Source organism: Bidens hawaiensis, unplaced genomic scaffold (genome assembly GCF_021521415.1).
Source record: "Bidens hawaiensis isolate Kalapana, Puna unplaced genomic scaffold, B.hawaiensis_p1.1 tig00051603_1, whole genome shotgun sequence".
In the NCBI taxonomy this organism is placed as follows: Eukaryota; Viridiplantae; Streptophyta; class Magnoliopsida; order Asterales; family Asteraceae; genus Bidens; species Bidens hawaiensis.
Genome location: NW_027499270.1, coordinates 1 through 21,270, shown reverse-complemented (window position 1 = coordinate 21,270; position 21,270 = coordinate 1). Strand labels below are relative to the sequence as shown.

The 21,270-nt window shown below is 38.9% G+C and overlaps 3 protein-coding genes across 3 annotated transcripts; all 3 read left to right on the top strand.

The window, feature by feature from the left end:
- The first annotated feature begins 201 nt into the window (after positions 1–201).
- LOC143599192 (putative peroxidase 26) lies at positions 202–2,249 on the top strand. The gene is made up of 4 exons (XM_077077197.1): positions 202–441; positions 531–710; positions 1,195–1,354; positions 1,570–2,249. The coding sequence occupies exons 1-4, from the start codon at positions 202–204 to the stop codon at positions 1,989–1,991; spliced, it is 1,002 nt and encodes a 333-aa protein (XP_076933312.1). The 3' UTR covers positions 1,992–2,249.
- A 1,182-nt stretch (positions 2,250–3,431) lies between these two features.
- Positions 3,432–3,938, top strand: LOC143599190 (uncharacterized). The gene has a single exon (XM_077077196.1). The coding sequence runs from the start codon at positions 3,432–3,434 to the stop codon at positions 3,936–3,938; it is 507 nt and encodes a 168-aa protein (XP_076933311.1).
- Positions 3,939–12,974: 9,036 nt separating this feature from the next.
- Positions 12,975–14,138, top strand: LOC143599201 (F-box/kelch-repeat protein At3g06240-like). Its single transcript, XM_077077205.1, has one exon. It carries the CDS (start codon positions 12,975–12,977, stop codon positions 14,037–14,039), a length of 1,065 nt encoding a protein of 354 aa, XP_076933320.1. The 3' UTR covers positions 14,040–14,138.
- The last annotated feature ends 7,132 nt before the right edge of the window (positions 14,139–21,270 follow it).

Below are 21,270 nucleotides of genomic sequence, written 5' to 3'. Positions count from 1 at the left end.
CTATGTCTTCAAATATAAAAATTTACCAACATGGCACTGTCGGTGAAATAGAGTACACATTAAGCATAATAGTTGTATATCCATTAATACATAATATTAACAACTTGTATATATATACATAATATCCTTGCATGTTACCAATGAGCCATGCATATTAATCTTTTCAACTGGTCACAGAGATTTATTTTTTTTGTTATAAAGATGATGAGAGAACAATGGTTTTCACTTTTTGCATTGGTTATTTTAGGAGTGATGGTTGGCGGCACTCAAGCGACAACAGGGTTGCCGCCTGCACGATTGATCCGGCACTTTTATAAGGTTCACAATACGTGTGCGAATGTGGAGCCGTTTGTTCGGCACCAGGTAGGGCTCGTGTGGGCTAATGACAAGTCAGTTGCTCCAAAGCTCATCAAGTTGTTGTATGCAGACTGTATGGTTAATGTATGTCATCTAAATCTTTCACATTCAAATACACTACTATCTATATGTGTATTAATGTATATACCAAACATTTTTCGGGTTTTTAACAGGGGTGTGATGCATCGATTCTTCTAGACGGGCCAAATACAGAAAAATCATCACCAAAAGCACGGGGACTAGGTGCTTTTGTGCTTATTGACAAAATCAAGCAAGTTTTGGAAGCACGGTGCCCTGGAGCCGTTTCGTGTGCCGACACTCTCAACCTTGCAGCCAGAGATGCCGTTTATTTCGTAAGTGAAACCTTCTTGCATTAAACATGATATATAACCTATTAACCCTATACTAGGTCTATAAACAAGCCAAGCCAAGTTGGGTTCGGGCCTTCGGGTTCAGGCTCGCTGGCTTGGTTCATTTATAATAACGAACAAAAATGTTGAACTCGAGCCCGTGTGGTAAAACACTTAAGCCAATTCGTTTACCTTAAGAAAAAATAATTTAAAACTTTTTACACATGTAGATATATAAATAAAAAATAATATTTTTAACATGATGCAGAATTTATAAACTAAATCTATAACTTGTTAAATTTAGGTTATACTTCAGGCAATAATTTAATTATTTTAAATTAAAATTTGGGCTTTGATATAAACGAGTCTAACAAGCATTTGAAGTTTGAACAGCTTTACCCCTATACACATTGCAACTTAGTTATAGATTCGAACAAGTATATGTTTGACTGACATCAAAAGTCAACTTTGTGTCAAATTTGAACAGTCGGGTGGACCGTCTTATCCGGTATTCTTGGGAAGACGAGACGGGCTTGAATCAAACGCAGCATGGATCGACTTTCCCTCGCCTTCCATGTCTTGGGAATCGACTTTGGCATACTTCGAGTCTAAAGGTTTAAAGGTACAAGACATGGCTACACTCCTTGGTAAGCCATCCTTCATTTATAAATAACCTTCTAAATTGTTTTATTCAAAGATTTAGATTATTATTATTATTAAAGTATTACAATATTGTTTCTATAACCTTAATTTAACTATCATTTAATAAATTATTATTATTATTAGAATACACTTAATATGCTCAGGATCGCGCTCTTTTGTCACATTTTTTATGACATTTTTTTAAAACATATACTTTCAGGAGCGCATATGATGGGAAGAGTTCGATGCAGTAACATTCTCGACCGCCTATATGACTTCAACAAGACTGGAAAACCCGACCCCACAATGGAAGAATCCACGTTAACTTATTTGAGGAATCAATGCCCTCCAAAAGTGAGACTGGGTCAACCCAACCCGCTCATAAACTTAAACCCGAGTAACCCGACCCACAAATTCACCAACTCCTATTACTCTCAAGTGCTGGCCAATAAAGCCGTTCTAGGAGTTGACCAACAGCTCCGTTATGGTGGCGACACGTATGATTTAACCGATGAATTTGCTTCATCGATCGAAGATTTTAAAGGGGAGTTTGCTTTTTCGATGAGTAGGATGGGTGGGCTCAAGGTTTTGACTGGAACCGACGGTCAGATTCGACTCGATTGCAAAAAGGTCAACAAGTAGACTGAATGTGATTATTTTGTTCTTAATAAATAGTGGGATTGTTTTTTCATTGAAATAAAAATCTGTTCCTCTGCTGAAATATAAATAATCAGTTGTTTAATTCCATGTTTACAAGTTGCATATTGCTTCAACTTATAAGTTTCCACCCCACCATGTTAAATTAAAAAAAAAATTGTTGAACCGAGCGTGCGGTACAAACAATGAGATTGTGTTTCCGGTTTCCTAACATGCAAAATATACATGTTATTAACTTATGTCAAGGTGCCATTTTCAAGTTCAAATTCGTGATCCTGATAATTAATAAACACAATAAAAAACGGGTCAAATGGGTCAAACATGATGAAAGTTGTCTGAAATGTATTCAAATGCATATAACACTCCTAAATCCCATATTAACAAAAGCTTACATTATATTTTGTAGTCTATGGTCCTTGTAAGCGCGCTATTTATTTATACACATAAGATTTGAAATGTGTGGCCTTAATGTTTTTAACATTCGGGCCTGAAACTGAAAATGCATCCAACGGGAACCAAATCTCGAAAATTGAAAAAATCTAAAATTTATGCATAACAGAAAAGCAAGTGCCTTGACAGTAAAAATGGTTTTAAAGCTAAGTTGATGACTGTTCAAATATCATAATCAATCCCAACATAAAATTAAAGGTAAACTTTCCTGCTTTGCAGCCGGTGGCGAAGAATTGTGAGGGCCAGGAGCCCCCCCCCCCCTTTTTTTCTGCGCAGTACTTTAAATTTACCCGTTTTCGACCGGAAATTTGTGCTCGGACCCGTCGTTTATGAAAAATTTTTAATACATTTTGTCCAAGTTGCGCCACTGTTTGCATTTCAAACACGAACTCAAATATGGACACGTCCGCATGGATAAAGATGTTAGTGTAATCTTGCCTAAGTGCGGGGACCTAGTTGTCGTACTTACAAACCTAGGGGGGTTTTTGAGTTAGTTTTTCTCATATTCTTGTCTAACAAGTAATTGTATGGTTATAAATAGGGGTTATTTGTAATCAAGTATTCACAACAATTTATTAATCAATACAATAAAGGTTTAGACTTAGAAATCTTATTGTCTTCAGTTGACATCAAGAGCTCGGTTTAAAACACGAGTTCGTTTCTTTGAAGTTTGCTGTTTGAAGACTCCTTTTATTATACAACAATTACTTTTTGGTTGTTGGAGGCTGACGCAAACTTCACCTGCCACAAGACTTTATTTTTCAACACACCTTAATTGTTTCCTTGGATAAACAATTAATTAATCACCAATTTTGTTTCAACAGGGACTAGTATCGTTGTTCAAAGACATCGATTCAATAATTGTTTCAAGTGGTATTCAATTGTTTTCTTGTTCCTCTCTGATTAAATGAGTTCTGTTTCAACATCGATCCTAGATTTTTGCAAACCTACGGTCGCCAGAGAAGAAGAGGAGTCATGGGTGATTCTTCAAACCGCACGGGAGGTTCTTCAATTCCTTTACTCTATCCGATGCTCACGAAGAACAACTACACCACCTGGGCGCTTCGAATCAAAGACGTGTTTCGAAGCCATGATTTGTGGGATGTTGTTAAGCCGAGATCAGTAGCTGCAGTAGATGAAAAGAAGAACTGTGCTGCGATTGCATATTTGTTTCAATCCATACCGGAAGAACAAATCCAACAAGTTGTCCAATACGAGTTCGCTTGGGAAATTTGGAATGCGATCAAGACCCGTTATGTTGGCGAAGAGAGGGTTAAGGAGGCTCGCCTAAATACCTTAATTACTGAATTTGAAACCATGAGGATGAAAGACACCGATACTATTGATGACTTTTCCGGGAGACTATCTGGTATAGCCTCAAAGTTCGCCTCGCTCGGTTCGGCACTCGATGAACAAAGGCTAGTAAGAAAGTTTTTTACAAGCATGCCTAAGCGTTGTTGCCTCATTAGAACACGTTATTGACTTGAAAACCAAAAAGTATGGAGAAGGTCACCAACAAAATCGTTGGAGTTTACGTTGATGATTTGATAGTCACGGGTACAAGTGTGCAAGAAATTGCAAATTTCAAAAGACAAATGGAGTCAAGGTTCGAGATGAGTGACCTCGGGTTGTTGCATTACTATCTCGGGATCGAAGTGAAGCAAAGTGATCGTGGGATAACGTTAAAGCAAAGCGGTTATGCAACGAAGATCCTAAAAGAAGCAAGTCTTTGGGAGTGCAACTCGACTCAATTTCCTATGGAACCGGGCTTAAAGTTGTCTAAAGAAGATGAAAATCCGAAGGTAGATCCGACCAGTTATAGAAAGATAATCGGAAGCTTGCGGTATTTAACTCATACGAGACCTGATTTGAGCTACTCGGTTGGTTATGCGAGTCGATTCATGCAATCACCAACTCAAGCTCATGCTCAAGCAGTTAAATATATTCTCCGATATCTAAGAGGTACACTAGACTTTGGTATTACTTACTCGAGAGGCGGAAATAGTATGTTGCACGGGTATAGTGATAGTAGTCATGTGGTGGATATGGATGATGGTCGGAGTACATCAGGTTTGATTTTCTACTATGGTACATCACCGATATCATGGGTTTCACAGAAACAAGGAACGGTGGCGTTACCATCATGTGAGGCTGAATTTATGGCAGCTACATCGGCTGCATGTCAAGCCTTATGGCTTCGGGGTTTGTTGTCAGAGATGACCGGAGAAAAGGAGGAGATCGTGACGTTGAAGGTGGATAATTCATCGGCTATTGCCTTGATGAAGAACCCGGTTTTTCACAGGAGTAGCAAACACATCAATACACGGTACCATTTCATTCGGGAGTGCATCGAGAGAGAACAAATCAAGGTGGAGCATGTCAGTGGAGATTTACAAAGAGCAGACATCCTTACAAAAGCATTGCCACGGTTAAAGTTTAACGAGAAGCGACGCTTCATCGTTGTCACAAGATTAGGGGTGATTGTTAGTGTAATCTTGCGTAAGTGCGGGTACCTAATTGTCGTACTTACACAAGATTACACTAACAATCACCCCCTAATCTTGTGATCATAAGCTCTGATACCAATTGAAGTTTGGTAACCAGAATCGAAAACACAAAACGAATTTAGATCATATGATCCTTGTAACTTTCACTAGCTCGAAAAATTACAATGCATAGATATAACCCACAAGCTCGGGTATATATACTAATTTAGATTTCAAAACCCAACTAGACTAGAATACAAATACCATAATCATATTCAAATACTAATTGGTAAAAACAAATCTAAATAATAATTAATAAATAACTTGTAGCCCAAATCATGTACTCGACTTGGTCTCCAAGATACCGATCCACCATAGGCTCGATGGACCGGACCAAACCAAATTATGGCTAACAAAAGAACTCAAAACTTACAAAATATCGTATATGCCCAACTTGGACATAAAATCTCGTATACGTAGTTAAAAACTAGTTAAAAATATCATATTTACCACATTATTAAAACAATTTAAGAAATAACAGTTTTACCCTTATCTTAAATACTTTAAATTCATATGTACCCATTTTAACCTTAAAATATAACTTAAACCAATGCATCTGTATATAAATGAGCCAAAATTATGAGATCAAACTCACTCCGCCAAAAATCTAGTTCACAAGTATGATGAGCAACATATAAACTATATCAATCAAATTTAAAATTAAAATCTAAATATAAAATGCACCACATAGACTATTATCAATCAAATTCCTTAAAGTGAGATTGGCTTCAAGATTTAAAACTAAAATCTAAATATAAAATGCAAAAACTAAAAATAGCACCCCTATAAACACATGCAGGTTACCACTTACCAACTAACAAGACACAACTCCAACTGCAAGCCCTTAAATCACAAGGGACTAAGAATGTGTTGGTGCGTGCATGTATTGACAACTTAATTTGTTGCTATAATAGGATATAGCTTCATGAGATTAAGTTGTGAAAACAGAACCTTACCCCTATCATAAGTCATAACAGGCCCGTCCTCAAGAATGATAACCAAAATTTAGACCTCGTGCGAGATAATTTTGGGCCTCCTCCTTAGGTAACACCCGTCCCATTAGGGTATATGGGGCGTTTGGGATTACCTTTGAAATTTTTTTGCATGTTTAGGACGAGTATGTGATTTGTAATATGCTCGATTACCCGACCCGATCATCCGATTACATAGCCCTATTTGCCAGATAATATACATGATTGTAACCCGTCGTAATATTTTTTTGTAATATATTTTATATATGTTAATGAATATAAGTTATAATATACAATTATTATATTCAGTATACCTTAAAACTAAAAATGTTAATATTCATTCAATTATATCTTGATACACACATTATATAGGATGTGACTCAATGGTAGAGCACTCACTATACTAGTGAGAGGTAGGGGTTTCAAACCTCACTATCACCAATTTATATGGGAGATATGAGGGATGAGTCTGGCTTGCCAGGGTTCGAGTCCTGATCTCACTCGGTTTTACCGGCTCCTCGCTTTCGTGCCGTTTGGCGGGCGTGGGGGTCGGGTTTTATCCGGGGAATCCCTCAACAGATGGACCGCTAGGGGATCCGTCCGTCCGTACTTTTGGCCGTCTCGGGCTACCTTTAACCAATGGGAGCCGCGTACGGAGTACCCGACGTTACTTAGTTGGTCGTTCTAAAAAAAACACATTATATAGGTTCATGGTAATAATTCAATAATTGATAACCACACTAAAAGATACACATCCAAATAAAAATATGATCAAATTATTACTATGAATTAAACTTCACTAGTTTCAAGAACTGTAGGCCCATTTTCTAGTCGTCCTTTAGATTGAGGTGGCTCTCACGCGCCCAGTTGGAAAGTATTTGGCAATTTGCAGACCCATTTCACCATCTAGGTGTTGCTGTGTATTTAATCAAATTTGTTGCTATGTACCTTTGGGCCTGTTTGATCATTTGGGGCTCGTGCAGTGGCACGGATTGCACAGCCCAAAAACCAGGCCTGAGTCATAACCACTAAATATATAATCTTTGATCAATAAATATGCATAAGGACTTCAAATTCTTCAATTAACATACAAAAATGTCACAACTAGTTATACAATTATCATATTTAGAATGTATCCAAGTGTAATATTATTCTCTAGCATCAGCAAAAGGTCACTTGGGTTCCTTCTCTCATATAAATAAACCAACATAATTAATATCAACATGCACAATTAGCCATGAAGGGATTCTGTTCATCATATTTGAAGACGAAAAGTGTATCTTTTAGGCTTTAGCTTTAGGGTTTTTGAGATTTGTGAGCCCAGATAAGGAAGAAGAGAGAGAGAGATGGATTTATACATTTTAATTTCTTCTTGCTTTTTATCTAATAAGATATTAGATACTAGTTTGAGACCCGTGTATTACACGGGCAATTAATGAAAATTATAATATTTAAACTTAAACAAAATACAATTAGTACCACAATTATCATATATTATTAATACAATTACAACTGACATTAAAATTACCGGAGTTACAAAAGCACCATTACCCAAGCATTTTACAAATAAGAAAAAATTTCTTTGTACACAGTTGTTTGTGGTTGTATTGGTCAAATTACCTTGTTTATCAAGAATCAGAATCTTTAGCCCACACCTGCTTGTAACTCTTGACAAAGCGACGTATAGTTGTCCATGTGAGAACACGGGTTCTTTTAAGTAAAAACCAACCCTAGATAATGATCGACCTTGGCTTTTGTTTATCGTCATCACGAAACATACTGCAAGGGGAAATTGTCGTCTTTGAAATTTGTATGCTATTTTGTTTTCTGATGTAGTCAGTGGCGATTTATTGATCAAAACTCTATATCCAATGTTAGTTCCATAAATAATTTTGGCTTCAACTACACGAGTACCTAAAGATATAATATGTAGTCGAGTACCGTTACATAAGCCTTCTTTCTGGTTAAGATTTCTAAGAAGCATAACAGGAACACCAACTTTTAGCACAAGCTTGTGGTTTGGTAGTCCGGATATTCGTAGACCATAAAGCAACTTAGGCGAGTATAAAGTTGTACCAACAGTGTCATATATGGTATCTGAGCTTAAGTACTCGACTTCATCACCTGGAAAAAACTTGAGCAAACTATCATTAATCTCATCAACAATTTCGTTTGTTGGTGCAAGTATGGCTCTATCCTGACAAAGTCAAAAAGTTTTGATATAGGATCAATAGAATCTTTTATAAGTAGATCTTCAGGTAAATCTATCGTTGCAACACCATCATTAGGACCGTCAATATTACATTCACATATACATTATCTACCATTTGAAGATCATGTATGCACAGAGTATTGTTGTTATGTAACTATACCTGAAAGTCATAGTAAACAAATCATTATATTTTGTGTATTGGTATGAAGTTTTAAATGCTTGTAACAAATAAGATTTTTTTATACCTTATCTACCATTTGAGGATCATGTATGCATTGTTGTTGGGATTTGCATTAAAGTAATCTCCATGGAAATTGTGTAGTTGCAAAAATGATGAACATTTATATATTGATGTACCTTGTGCTACTAATCTCCTAAGAAAAATAAAAAATAAAATGAATATCATCATGTTTAAGTAGATGCATAATGCAAAATGGAAATAAAAATTTACCAAAAGAAGTTAGTTATTATTGAAACAAATTTATGAAAGCTCAACATATCAAGAACTAATAAACTGGTAAAATTGAGTGGGTCAGGCCGGGTTGGTCTGTGAGTGAAGAATAATGAATATAGTTTCATAAATAAATTATCGCTAAACATGAATTCTACAATCCAAACATGAGTTGACAGTTGACCCTAATCGAGAAGTTCAAAGCAATTGCACGTTTGATAACAGAAATCATAAATCTGAGGTTTAATTACTTGAGTATCATAATAATAAAAGTTAAGTATATTTAACCCAAACAGTCCTTTAAATAACAAAGACAGAAATGCCCTTCTACTTAACTGAATAATCTAACATAGTTATTCAAGTGGTTATTGATCAGGTTTGGTACTAAAGTAATCAAACCTCAGGGGGAAAAAAGCAAATTTAGCTCTTAAAAAAATAAGAAAATGTTGTGGTTAGGTTACCCAACAGGATGAATATCGGGAATGGATACTCCACGAAGCTGATAAGCATCAGATAGTGAATTGCCATTGCTATGAATCCACGGATGGATGAACTTGAGGTAATGCATCCTCATAAGGGATATCTGATATGAGACAAGCAGGCTCTAAAATGTGTGGCATCTTTATTCTTCAAATGGACTTCAAGCAAAACCAAAATAAAGGCATTAAAAATAATACCGCGTTGAAGATGACATTATGAAGTGAAAATCAAAATTGGAATCTAGATCGTTCATGTATCTTATCTACCATTTGAAAATCATGTATACACAAAGTATTGTTGTTATATAACTATATCTGAAACTCAGAGTAAACAAATCATCATATTTTGATGCATTGGTATGAAGTTTTAAATACTTGTAACAAATAAGTTTTTTTATTGGTTAGAAACCATAAGTTCATGTACCTTATCTACCATTTAATGATCATGTATGCATAGAGTTTTGTTGGGATATGCATTGAAGTAATCTCCATGGAAATTGTGTCGTTGAAAAATGATGAACATCTATATATTAATGTACCTTGTGCTACTAAATCTCATAAACAATATAAAAAATAAAATTGAATATCATCATGTTTACGTAGATGCATAATGCAAAGTGGAAATTAGAAATTTACCAAAAGAAGTTACTTGTTATTGAAACAAAAATATGAAAGCTCAACACATCAAGAACTAATAAACTGGTAAAACTGAGTGGCTCGGGCGAGGTTGGTCTGTGAGTAAATGATGAATATAGTTTCATAAATAAATTATCGTCAAACGCGAATTTTACGATACAAACATGAGTTGACAATTGACCCAATCGGGAAGTTCAAAGCAATAATTGTTTGATAACAGAAATCATAAATATGAGGTTTAACTACTTGAGTACCATAATAATAAAATTTAAGTATATTTAACCCAAACAGTCCTTTAAATAAAATAAATGACAAAAATTCCTTTCTACTAAAATGAAAAATCTAACAGAGTTATTCAAGTGGTTATTTATCAGGCTGGGTACTAAAGTAGTTAAGCCATAGGAGAAAAAAAAGCAAATTTAGCACTTAAAAAATAAGAAAATGTTGTGGTTAGGTTACCCAACAGGATAAATATCGAGAATGGATACTCCACGAAACTAATTAGCATCAGATAGTGAATTGCCATTGATGTGAATTCACTGATGGATAGTCCACTCATCAACATCCTAAGTCATGATTATAGTTATAATTAAATAACTTTATTATTAACAAACATGATATCATGATGAAAAAAAGCATCAGAACGGACACTATATACATATTAATTAAAATGATATGTGAAGATAATATATTAATTAAAAACATATTCGATAACAATCAACATCAACCAAACATTTAGATAACACCACCAGATCAAATTCAAAGGTCATTTTTCTCTTCTTTTAATCCCACCACATGATTCATGGTAGGCACCAACAGTTCTAAAGCTGGGTTGTGTAAATTTACCTAACAGTAAGCGACAATGGAATGGTCTGAAGCAACGGTGGAGATGAACGATAGCAGCGGTGGAGATGAACTGTCTCATAGGTTTAATCAGATAAGGGAGAAGGCAGCAAAGTAATGGCAGATTGTCAACGAAGGGGACACGACGCCTGATTGAGGGTCTGCAGTGTAGGGAATTTTTATATGGAAGGGGAAACAAATTGATTGAAAAATATACGGATCCAGGTAATATTAGTTGGGCGGGTTAATCCAAATTAATACCATTTTAGTGAATATATTTTCAAAAAGTGAGGAGTGATGAGAGGTTGATAAGTGACAAAATATAGTAGCTTTTTATTAGAGTAGTAAGATAAGATGTATGGTTTAAAAGAACAAAAACACTCTTATGTGTCGTGCACATGACTATACTTAACCCCCGAAATATAACGTTCCTTGAACTAAAGGAGGTACCGTGTTACAACATATGAAATTTTGGGATATCAATTGTACTTATTAAAGTTAAAGGTAAAACCTGCAAGTGTTACAACATATGAAATTTTTTTATTCATTTAAAATTTGAATCATTTAAATTCATTTGATCAAGAATTATTTTATTTAATGGGTAATTATGATTTTATTATTTGATCTCGAATGTTAAAATGTGAAGTGGTTTTTTCATTTTAAATCAAGTAATATAATGTATGTTCATCTTATGTAATGCATATATAGCTATGTAATGTTGTGTAGGCACACTTTCAGATATTATGTACTCATAGCTAATGTAGTGTAGGAAACACTAGTGTAGTGTATGTACACTTTTAAATGTTGCGTAGTCATAATTAATGTAGTGTAGGAAAAACTAGTGTGGTGTAGGCACACTAATAAATATTGCGTAGTTATAACTAATGTAGTGTAGGCAAAACTAGTGTTGTGTGTGCACACTTTTAAATGTTGTGTAGTCATAACTAATGTAGTGTAGGAAAACCTAACGTAGTGTAGACACACTTTTAAATGTTGCATAGCCATAACTAATGTAGTGTAGGCAAAACTAGTAGTGTAATCACACTTTTAGATGTTGTGTAGACATAGCTAAATGTTGTAGTGTAGGCAAAACTAATGTAGTCTTGACACACTTTTAAATGCTTAAATGTTGTATTGTCATTAATTAATACTGTATTATAAAACTAATGTATATACACGTCGGAAAAAAAACAAATATTATATCCATTTCAAAAAAGAACTAATGCTAAATGTAGTTAAGTATAAATCATTTTATGTTTTGATAATCATAAAGGTTTAGCTTAATTTTAGGAGTAATATGTGGAAATTTTATTATTGAGTATCTGCATATAAAATACAAAAATACCCCTTTCACATTAAAATCATGTATATGAGATTACTAATAATTACTAGTTTGCCATAATCAATATGTACCTTTGATTAATGTAATCAATGGTCCGGATTGATTTCTCGCACTTCTCGCTATAACTTGACTTCTCGCATGAACCATCACCTATATATATATATACAAAAATACCCCTTTCACATTAAAATCATGTATATGAGATTACTAATAATTACTAGTTTGCCATAATCAATATGTACCTTTGATTAATGTAATTAATGGTCCAGATTGATTTCTCGCACTTCTCGCTATAACTTGACTTCTCGCATGAACCATCCCATATGTATACATATACATATGTATACATATACATATGTACATATATATATATATATATACATATATATATATACATATATTGCTATTGTAGCCCCTATACCATTACACCCCAAAAACAAATTCCCACCCCTTGCTGACCGGGCGCCACACGGCGCAAAACGTCATAATTTGTAGCCCCTCCACTACGCATAGCTTTACATACTCCCATCGACTCTCCTCGCATCAGCTTGTTCCCTTCACTTCACGCATTTTTCATCATACTGTACACGGGTGGAGCGGTGGCAGGAGCGCATGGGACGTCCATTTTTCCTGCCCCTTTACCACTCCACCACCCTCTAGAATATTAAAAAAAAAATAACATTTAGTATGTTTCTCTCTCACCCGGTTTTCCTAAAAAGATTTTTATAAGATATAATTTAGGCATTTATTTTTAGTTAATGCCAATAGAGATCTTTAAATTAAATTAGGATCAGATCAATTATTTTGAGAGGTTTCAAGTTACAATACGTATAGCTATTGATTCGATAAGAGATTTATATAAAGGACCAATTCTCTATTTGAATATTTTTTTGCCATGTGATCTCCTTATTTTAATTATTATTATTCCATAATATATCAATGGACCGGTACCTATAAATACTTATGATCACCAAGAACAAGTAAACCCTAATCGGCCGTTTGAGAAAAAAAATGAAAAAGAAAATAAAATCAACGACCATGGCTGCAGAATTAGCTTCTGAAAACATTTACAATATCTTGTCAAGATTGCCGGTGAAATCTTTGGCTCGTTTCCGGTGTGTAAGCAAGCTATGGTGCAGCTACATCAACAATCCTTACCTTGAAACCTTGCATGCCAAACGAGCAGTCATGAACGATGATCCAATGCTTATCTCGTTCCATAACTTATCATCTAAGCTTCCCAAGGACTCAAGAAGCATAAACTATGATCAATTCACAATCAGGTTTCTGGAATACAAAGAAGCACCCGCGGATGAAGGTATTTGCACCCTAGAAGTGAGAAAGAAGACACCGGTTATCGAGTTGATGTGTAAGAAAGAGTTTTTTCATGGTTACTTAATTCTAGGTTCTTGCAATGGTCTGCTCTATTCAACACGAACAACCCTTGGTGATTCCAATTTGGCTGTCATCAATCCTCTAACGAAAGAGTGTTGTGAGTTGCCACCAGTTAATTCAACAAAGTCGTATATGGAGGATTCAGTCGGGCTTGGTTTTGACGATTCTACCAATACTTTCAAGATGGTGTTCATTGAAACAAAGCTACGCGCCAAGGTGCATGTGTTGGGCACAGACTCGTGGCGAAAGATACCCCAAGTCCCGGCTTCTTACATAACCGGTGAAGGGGTGTTTGCCAAGGGAAGTTTGCATTGGTTAAGTGAAGATTACCGCAAAATAAGCTTAGGAAAACAAGTAATAAGCTTTGACATGGCTAAAGAGGAATTCGGATTAATCAATTCTCCTGATCAAATATATTCCGGTATGATTAGCAAGGAGCAATTGGTGGATATACATGGTGAACTTGGATATGTTTTTCAAATCAGTGATCACATGGTAGAGGTGTGGGTGTTGAAGGAGACAGGGTGGGTCACGCATTGTTTGTTCGAGAAGAAATCGCCTCTTTCTCGTGATACCGTTAAGGTTTTAGGTTTTTGGAACAAAAGAAAGGACATATTAATGACAGTTGATGGGTGGCATATGTTTGTTTACAACTTAAACGATGATAGTTTGCATGAAGTTAGCTCCGATGGTTTGGAAGAAGAATGATCTAACCACATAGATATAGATATACGAATGTATCGAAGTAGTTTGTTTTCAACTCGTTATTCATTGTTTTAATGTTTATTTGTTGAACAAAAGTTGTTTCTGGGTGGCGGCGCAACTTGTTGCCCGCTAACCTGTCTCTTTATTGTAATTGGATCTTTTTATTTGAAATGAAAATTTCTTGTTCTTAGATCTGGAATTGATATATCGCGTAATAAGCCAATAACACTAGAGTTATATTGATATATATGTATAACCTGTAACAAAATTGAAGATGTTTGTCGGTCTCGGTCCAAACCCGACTGAATTATAGCGGTCTAGACCTCAATCGATTGGCCTAATCACGGTCTGGTTTTTGGTTCAAGGATGTCAATTGTATAGGGGTTGGTTGGTTCAACGATTCAAATAAATTGGTCTAATAGCTCGTGTTCTGGTTGGAATCTGGCCTTTGGATTTCATGAGTTTAGCTTTTGTTTTTCCTTATCTTTTTCAAAGTTTTCATTTAGGGTATGATATATACTTTTCAATAATTTATAACATTTAATTCTATACATATATACTTCATTTTAGAAATGGTACATAACTTAGGTCAAAGTCATTGACATTTCTCAGATATATTGATTTTTCTTCTGATGATTTAGTGGAGATGATCGAATGAGTTAGTGATCCATCACCTATCCAAATAGTCATTAAAAAAGAAGTTAAGATTTGAAATGATTTTTCAGTGATTTATAATGCTAATTTATCCCATCCAGTTTTCTCTCTGACACTTCAACTTTGGTTAAAAACTGATTGCGGTATTAATTTGTGCACTAATCGGTATTCTCGATTTCTATGGTCATACGTAGGGGTGATCAAAACCAGATATCCGAAGTTTCAGATATCGGATATCCGGACCTTTCTAATAGTTGATTTCACCATCCGAATCCGAAATTTCGGATATCCGACCGGACAGTGATTCGGATATCAGAATCAAAATCTGAAAAAAAGAAAGAAAGAAAGAAACCACACACACAATCTGTTTTAATCCAACAACCAAAACATGAAAATAACACCAACATTTTCCAATCTGAATAAGCGTGGATCGACTCACTGGTAGACGATCTACTTTCCTCGGGTGTGATTATGCTATTTCACCGATGGTTTTTCTTGGATCTGGGTTCTTCCACCTACAAAATGAACAGCACCGTAAACTTACCCCTCAGAAAGGGACAGAGGGGTCCTCTTTGGGGTAACCCTCCGGTGTGAGAATAAGTATTTGTGGGAGAAGATAATAATATGTGAGAGTAAGGAATTTAGAGTGTATTGCTTAATAGCTGAATACTCTGTGATTGTATGTTATCAGGTGATATTTGATGATGCTTCCTTGTGGAGTTGATGCTGTATTTATAGTGCTAGGGTTTCCACTGATTGGGCTCAGACCCAATTAGGGTTTTGTTGGCCTCCTCCAATTGCTTGGCGCCACGTGTCCTTGGGGACACCTGGTGCTTTTTCATTGGTTGTAATCACGTGGTAGCACATGGTTTATGCTGAGTTGTCCACCTTTCATTTGGCAGCTGTCAACATCAGCATATTCTTATTCCTTAAAAAGATACCTTCTGGAAGGTTGTCTGACGTGCATAATCAAGGTTGCCCTAATCCTGATTTGGATAAGGACGAGGTTGATTATGTGCATGTGTGATATGCGCCAATCCTGAGGATGCGCGAGGTCTTCTCTTTATTCTCACGCGCAGATGTTTCATGCGCAGATGTGATATGCGCCGCGCGCTGATGCGCCACGCGCATATGTGATATGTGTGAGCATATGTGATGCGCAAGCATATGTGTGCCTGGGCATATGATGCCTGAGCATGTGTGGTGCCTGGGCATATGATGCCTGAGCATGTGTGGTGCCTGGGCATATGATGCCTGAGCATGTGATGCATGAACATATGTGATATGCGTGAGCATATGTGATATGCGCCATGCGCGTAGGTTTTGGCTTTGTGCCTTCATAATGTCTTGATTTCAAGCTTCTTGTCTATATCTTGTGGGTTGACCCGCCTTGCTCGGTGTTGAGGCGGGTACATACCTCTTCAAGCCCCCCCAGTCTAATGTGTGTCTTGTCTCGCGCGAGCAAGGCAAGATAGATGTTAGACTTAACAGTTTGCTCTTTTTAGTAGGGGTTTTGTCTTTTTCTTCTTATTACTCGTCATTGCGCGGAATTCTATCCTTTTGGTTGAAAACGAATCGTCTATGTACGTGATGGAGACGTGTCAGACCTTTCGTGTGCTCGAGGTGCTACAGTTGCCTTTCGTGTCCCCTCACAGAGTGTCAGGAACACGTGTCGCGCTCGCATTGGTCATTCCTGCGAGTGGCGGCCCGTGAACTCTGGCAACAGCTGTAGAGTTTCTTTTCGTGTCCCCTCACACAGTGTCAGGGACACGTGTCGCGCTCGCGTTGGCTTACACATGCGAGTGGGGGCGCGTGAAGTCCGATCAGCACCCATATTTCTCTCCCCTGGGCCTATAAAAGCCAGCCCTTAGAGTTTTTTTATCCTTCATCTTCTTGTTTATCATTCAGAGCTCTTTCTTTCTGTCTTTGTCTTCCGATTACCTTTGTTCTGCTTCCAAATATCTGTTCTTCAGTAGTTTCCCCTGTTCGATTTTACAATTGTATGTCTGATAGTTCAGACAACACAATCTCCCCCATCCATTGCCGTAGAAAATCGTTAGTAATGTCTACATTGAAGAAGACCGGCAAGGGGAAGAAGGCTGCTGAGGTCTCATCGGAGGAGGTAGGGAGGACCAAGGCTGTGAAGAGGTGGAATGAAATCCCCTGCAAATTGAGGCAGGCTGATCTTGACAGCCTTATTTCCTCTCAGGGTTTTCCCCCCCTGTTTGGCTGCATGTTGCCTGGGGCCGGGCAAACGGCGGCGGACCCGCCTGCCGGCTATATATCCCTATATAGCCATTTTTTCACCCACTGCAACCTTCGTCTCCCGATGACAAAGTTTGTGGGTGCACTGCTTAAGTTCTATGGGATTCATATATCCCAAGTCCATCCGTTTGGACTTGTGCGCATGACTCACTTTGAGTTCATGTGCAAATCCCAGCGCGAGGAGCCCACCCCTCGGCGCTTTCAATTTTTTTACAAGCCCAAGATCCAAGATTCTTGGTTCTCCTTCATTCCTCGCAGTCAGAAGGTGAAGTGCTCCACTGTTTCATTCAAGAGCCTTCATGACTGGCCTGAGAGGTTTTTTTATATCAGGGCTGGCGTGATCCCCATTTTTATGACCATGCGCGCGATCATATCTGCGCCTGCGGATGTGGGTGTCCTCAAGAACCCAACTGGCGCCTGGGTTAATAAGCTGACCACTAAACCATCCCCCGCCAAGAACATTTGTGAGGAGGCGCTGGTTGGGATTGGTATGAGCATGAGGTGGGCGGACAGCGCGCTTGAGCCCGTTATCCAAGTCGACGGGTTATGTAAGTTAATCTCATTGCTTTACTTCTGCGCGAATATAATTCTTTTTGCTGATATCATTTGACTTGTTTTGTGCAGTCACCAAGGAGTATATCCATGCCGCCTATGATGAGCACATGGAGGGGTGGATCCGTCGCGCTGGGCGCTGGGGAGGTTGGCTTCCCCGATCGCTTTGATGACATGTTCATCCCTGTTGATCTGGGATTTCTGTTTGACAGCGATGCGCCTGGTAAGCCTTTGTACTTATGCATTTGCCTTTATAATACCAAATTTTGCTAACACTTCTGTTGCGTGTATTGTAGATGCGCTCGAAAACTACGAGCTGGAGCTCGCGGAAGAGGAGGATGAAGAGGAGGCGCCCCAACTAAAGCGTAAAGCTAAGGGGAAAACTGGCGCAGGGGCCAGCAAGAAACAGAAAAAAGATGTTGCCACCTGTTGTTCAGGATCCTCCTACTCAGGCGGGGGATTTGGGAAAACCCAGGGGTTTACCACCAAGGTTTCGTTGTCTTCCCTGCCTCAAAAAGTGGGCAGACCTCCTGTCCACTTGAGGTATGGTGGCGCTACCTCCTCCCTTCGCGCTACGGAAAAGGGAAGTGGCATTGCGCCTTCGACATGTATACTTTGCTTATCCTTTGCTTATCTTTTATGGTTCTATGAGCGCGATTCTTATAGAATTACTAATGAATCTTGTCTTATTCAAATGTTTGAAGAGCCGGCGACAGCGCAACAAGATGCCGAGGCTGCGCCGGAGGTCGCTTCGAAGTCTCCTGTTTTACCCTCAAAGAAGGGTAGAATGGACTTCATGGCGATGTTTGCTTCGCGAACGGAGTTGCGCCAAGGTACGTATTGCGCTCTTTTTTTTTCTGACTTTCTTTTAGATCAAGTCATGAACCATTTGTTGTTGTTGATTTTTTCATAGAAGCCGTAGCTGGCGTACAAGCTTCTAGCGGCACTCCTGGCGCTGGCGTCAGCGCCGTTGGCTCTGCTCCTGCTCCTGCAAGCGATGAATCTCCCCTCATTGGGATTACTAAGGAGCAGGAGGCCGTTTTGCGCGCCGACCTGGCGGCGCCGAGACCTCCCTCACCTCCTCCTGCGCACAGCCCTCCTCGCGAGACCGATTTTGATTCTAGGTCGCAGGAGAAGAGGCCTATTTCAGAGGAGGATGAGGAGGTTCATGCTGAAGACTCCGATGGCGCCCGCGCCAGCCCTGCAGCGCCACGAGGTTTCGCGGCGGAGCCTTTTCGTGGGGCTGGCGCTGACTTTTCTGCTTCATCCCCACAGGTATAGGTTCTTTTTTGCCTCGTTGCGCAGACTTCCATCTTAATGTTTTGATGACTTAGATAATTTCTTTGTTTTTGCAGGAAGCCGATCACACTTACCGCCCGAGATGGAATATTACTGAAGATAGCACATTTCAGTCCATGGGGGTGTGTGCGGAATTCTGGGCTCATGCTGTGCCTCCATCTGAAAGGAGGTTCCAGGAGGACCGCGCTCGCGACGACCTGCTCAATGATCATATGTTTGCTGGGTCGGCCTTCATTGCTGCCTCCCAAGAGCTTCGCTCTGATTACGTAAAAGTACGTGATGCTCTTGCGGAAGCCAAGCAAGAGGCTAAGGTGTCTGCTTGGCATCTTTCTGATGCTCGCGAGAGAGCTGAAAAGCTCCAAGCCGAGCTCAGTGAGAACAGAGCAAGTGCCAACAGCGCCTTCGTGAAGCGCGGGCATGAGCTTCAGGCGGCGCGGGAGAAGCTGCAGGCGGCGGAGGCGGATGCGGCCAAGTACGCGCGCAGAGCGCGCGACTTGGAGCTGGAGGCGGAGGCGCGTGACCAAGCTCTTGTCCAGTCTATCACTGAAAAATCATCACTGGAGAGTGAGGTTGCGCGCCTGAAGAGGGAGCTGGCGGCCGCGCAGGCCGATAAAGATGAAGCTCTGGCGACGGCAGCGTCTAGCCAGGAAGCACTTGATGCTGCGCGGGCGGAAAAAGAAGAAATCTTGGCGGCAGCAGCGTCCGACAAAGAGGAGCTAAAAAAGACTAAGGAAACTGTTGAGTTATTAAACTCTCAGGTTCCTGCCCTCGAGACGTCTGTTGCTGGCCTCAGCGCAGGATCGCCACTGGCTAGTCTTACAGGGCATGACTCGTTGCGCTTTCGCGATGAAATACTCAGACGAGTTTCAGGCCCTTGTGATGGACTGCAACGCTGCCAGCGCGCTTGGTGGGGCGAGCTGAAGGGTTTACGGATGGCTATGAATATGGCATGCTGAAGAAGAACCCATCCGAGTACCCTTATCAGAGCTCCGTTGCCTGCGCGGACATGGCCGCGATGGGGGAGAAGTATATGAATACTCCCATTCCCATCCTTGCGCAGGTATTTTAACTTTAATGAGATTACTTTGATTTATTTTCCAAGTATCTTTGTACTCATATTTTCGCTTATGATTTGCAGATATCCGCGCTTGCTGACCAGCCCGATCTCATCGCGCTAAAGAAATTACTTGACGAGTGCGAGGGGGCTGGCAGAGGCGATGATGGCGCGGCGAATGCTGGCGTTGCTAGCGGCTCTGGCGTGGCCAAAGGATCCGCTCCTGACACTGTTGTGCTAGAAGACTCCATTCAAGACGAAGAACTTGACTATGGTCAGTTTGGAGATGACGAGGAGCAGGATGCGCCAGATGCCGAGGGCGATGATGAGGATGATGAAGAGGCTGATGTCAACGTGGAGACTTGAGAAGCCCTTCATGTTTTTTTTTTTTTTTTTATTTGTAGTTTGTATCTCATCTTGTAAACTTGTAAATTTCAATACTTTTGAATGAAATTCTGTTTTTCCCTTCTTCGCATCTTACGCATTCCCCATTCATCTCTTTATATTGAATGTTTGCTTGTTGAATATAAGATATGCTTGCACGTTGGAATAAGAACAAGGTTGTAAGGAATTTATTATACTTAACCCTTGTCATATTGTAAGTGATTTTGCCATATCTTGATTATGTTGACACGTGTCTTGGCGCTTTCATTATTCCTCTTTTGCGCGACGTTATCGCGCGTTTATGGAATTATGAGTTTTTTAGCCTTTACGTGTCAATGTGTTACTCAGATATCCATTACAATTTTATGCGCGACCTCGACCTGAGACCTTAACAACTATGTTTTGGCATTTGCTTTGCCTTAGTTGTGTTTAGGTATTTTATGGTCAGGCTGCGCAGCATGCAGGATGGATGTTGTGAGTTATTTGAGCTAAGGCTCACATTATTGGGCTAAGCCTGAGCTAAGGCTCATAATTTTGGGCTAAGGCCCTGACGTTTTAGAGTTAAGACTCTTTAACGCGTTTGCGCATGTATGTTTTACTTCGTTTTATTTTGTTTTGATGTCAATATAATGTTGTCATATTGCTCAAAATTAATAAAGGGAAGTGTGAAACATGTATGCAAAAGGTAATAGAATTGGGCTAAGGCCCTGACGCTTTAGAGTTAAGACTCCTTAACGCGTTTGAGCTTGAAGCGCGCGCATGTATGTTTTACTTCGTTTTTTATTTCGTTTTGATGTCAATACAATGTTGTCATATTGCTCAAAACTAATAAAGGGAAGTGTGAAACATGTATGCAAAAGGTAATAGAATTGGGCTAAGGCCCTGACGCTTTAGAGTTAAGACTCCTTAACGCGTTTGAGCTTGAAGCGCGCGCATGTATGTTTTACTTCGTTTTTTATTTCGTTTTGATGTCAATACAATGTTGTCATATTGCTCAAAACTAATAAAGGGTTGTGTGAAACATGT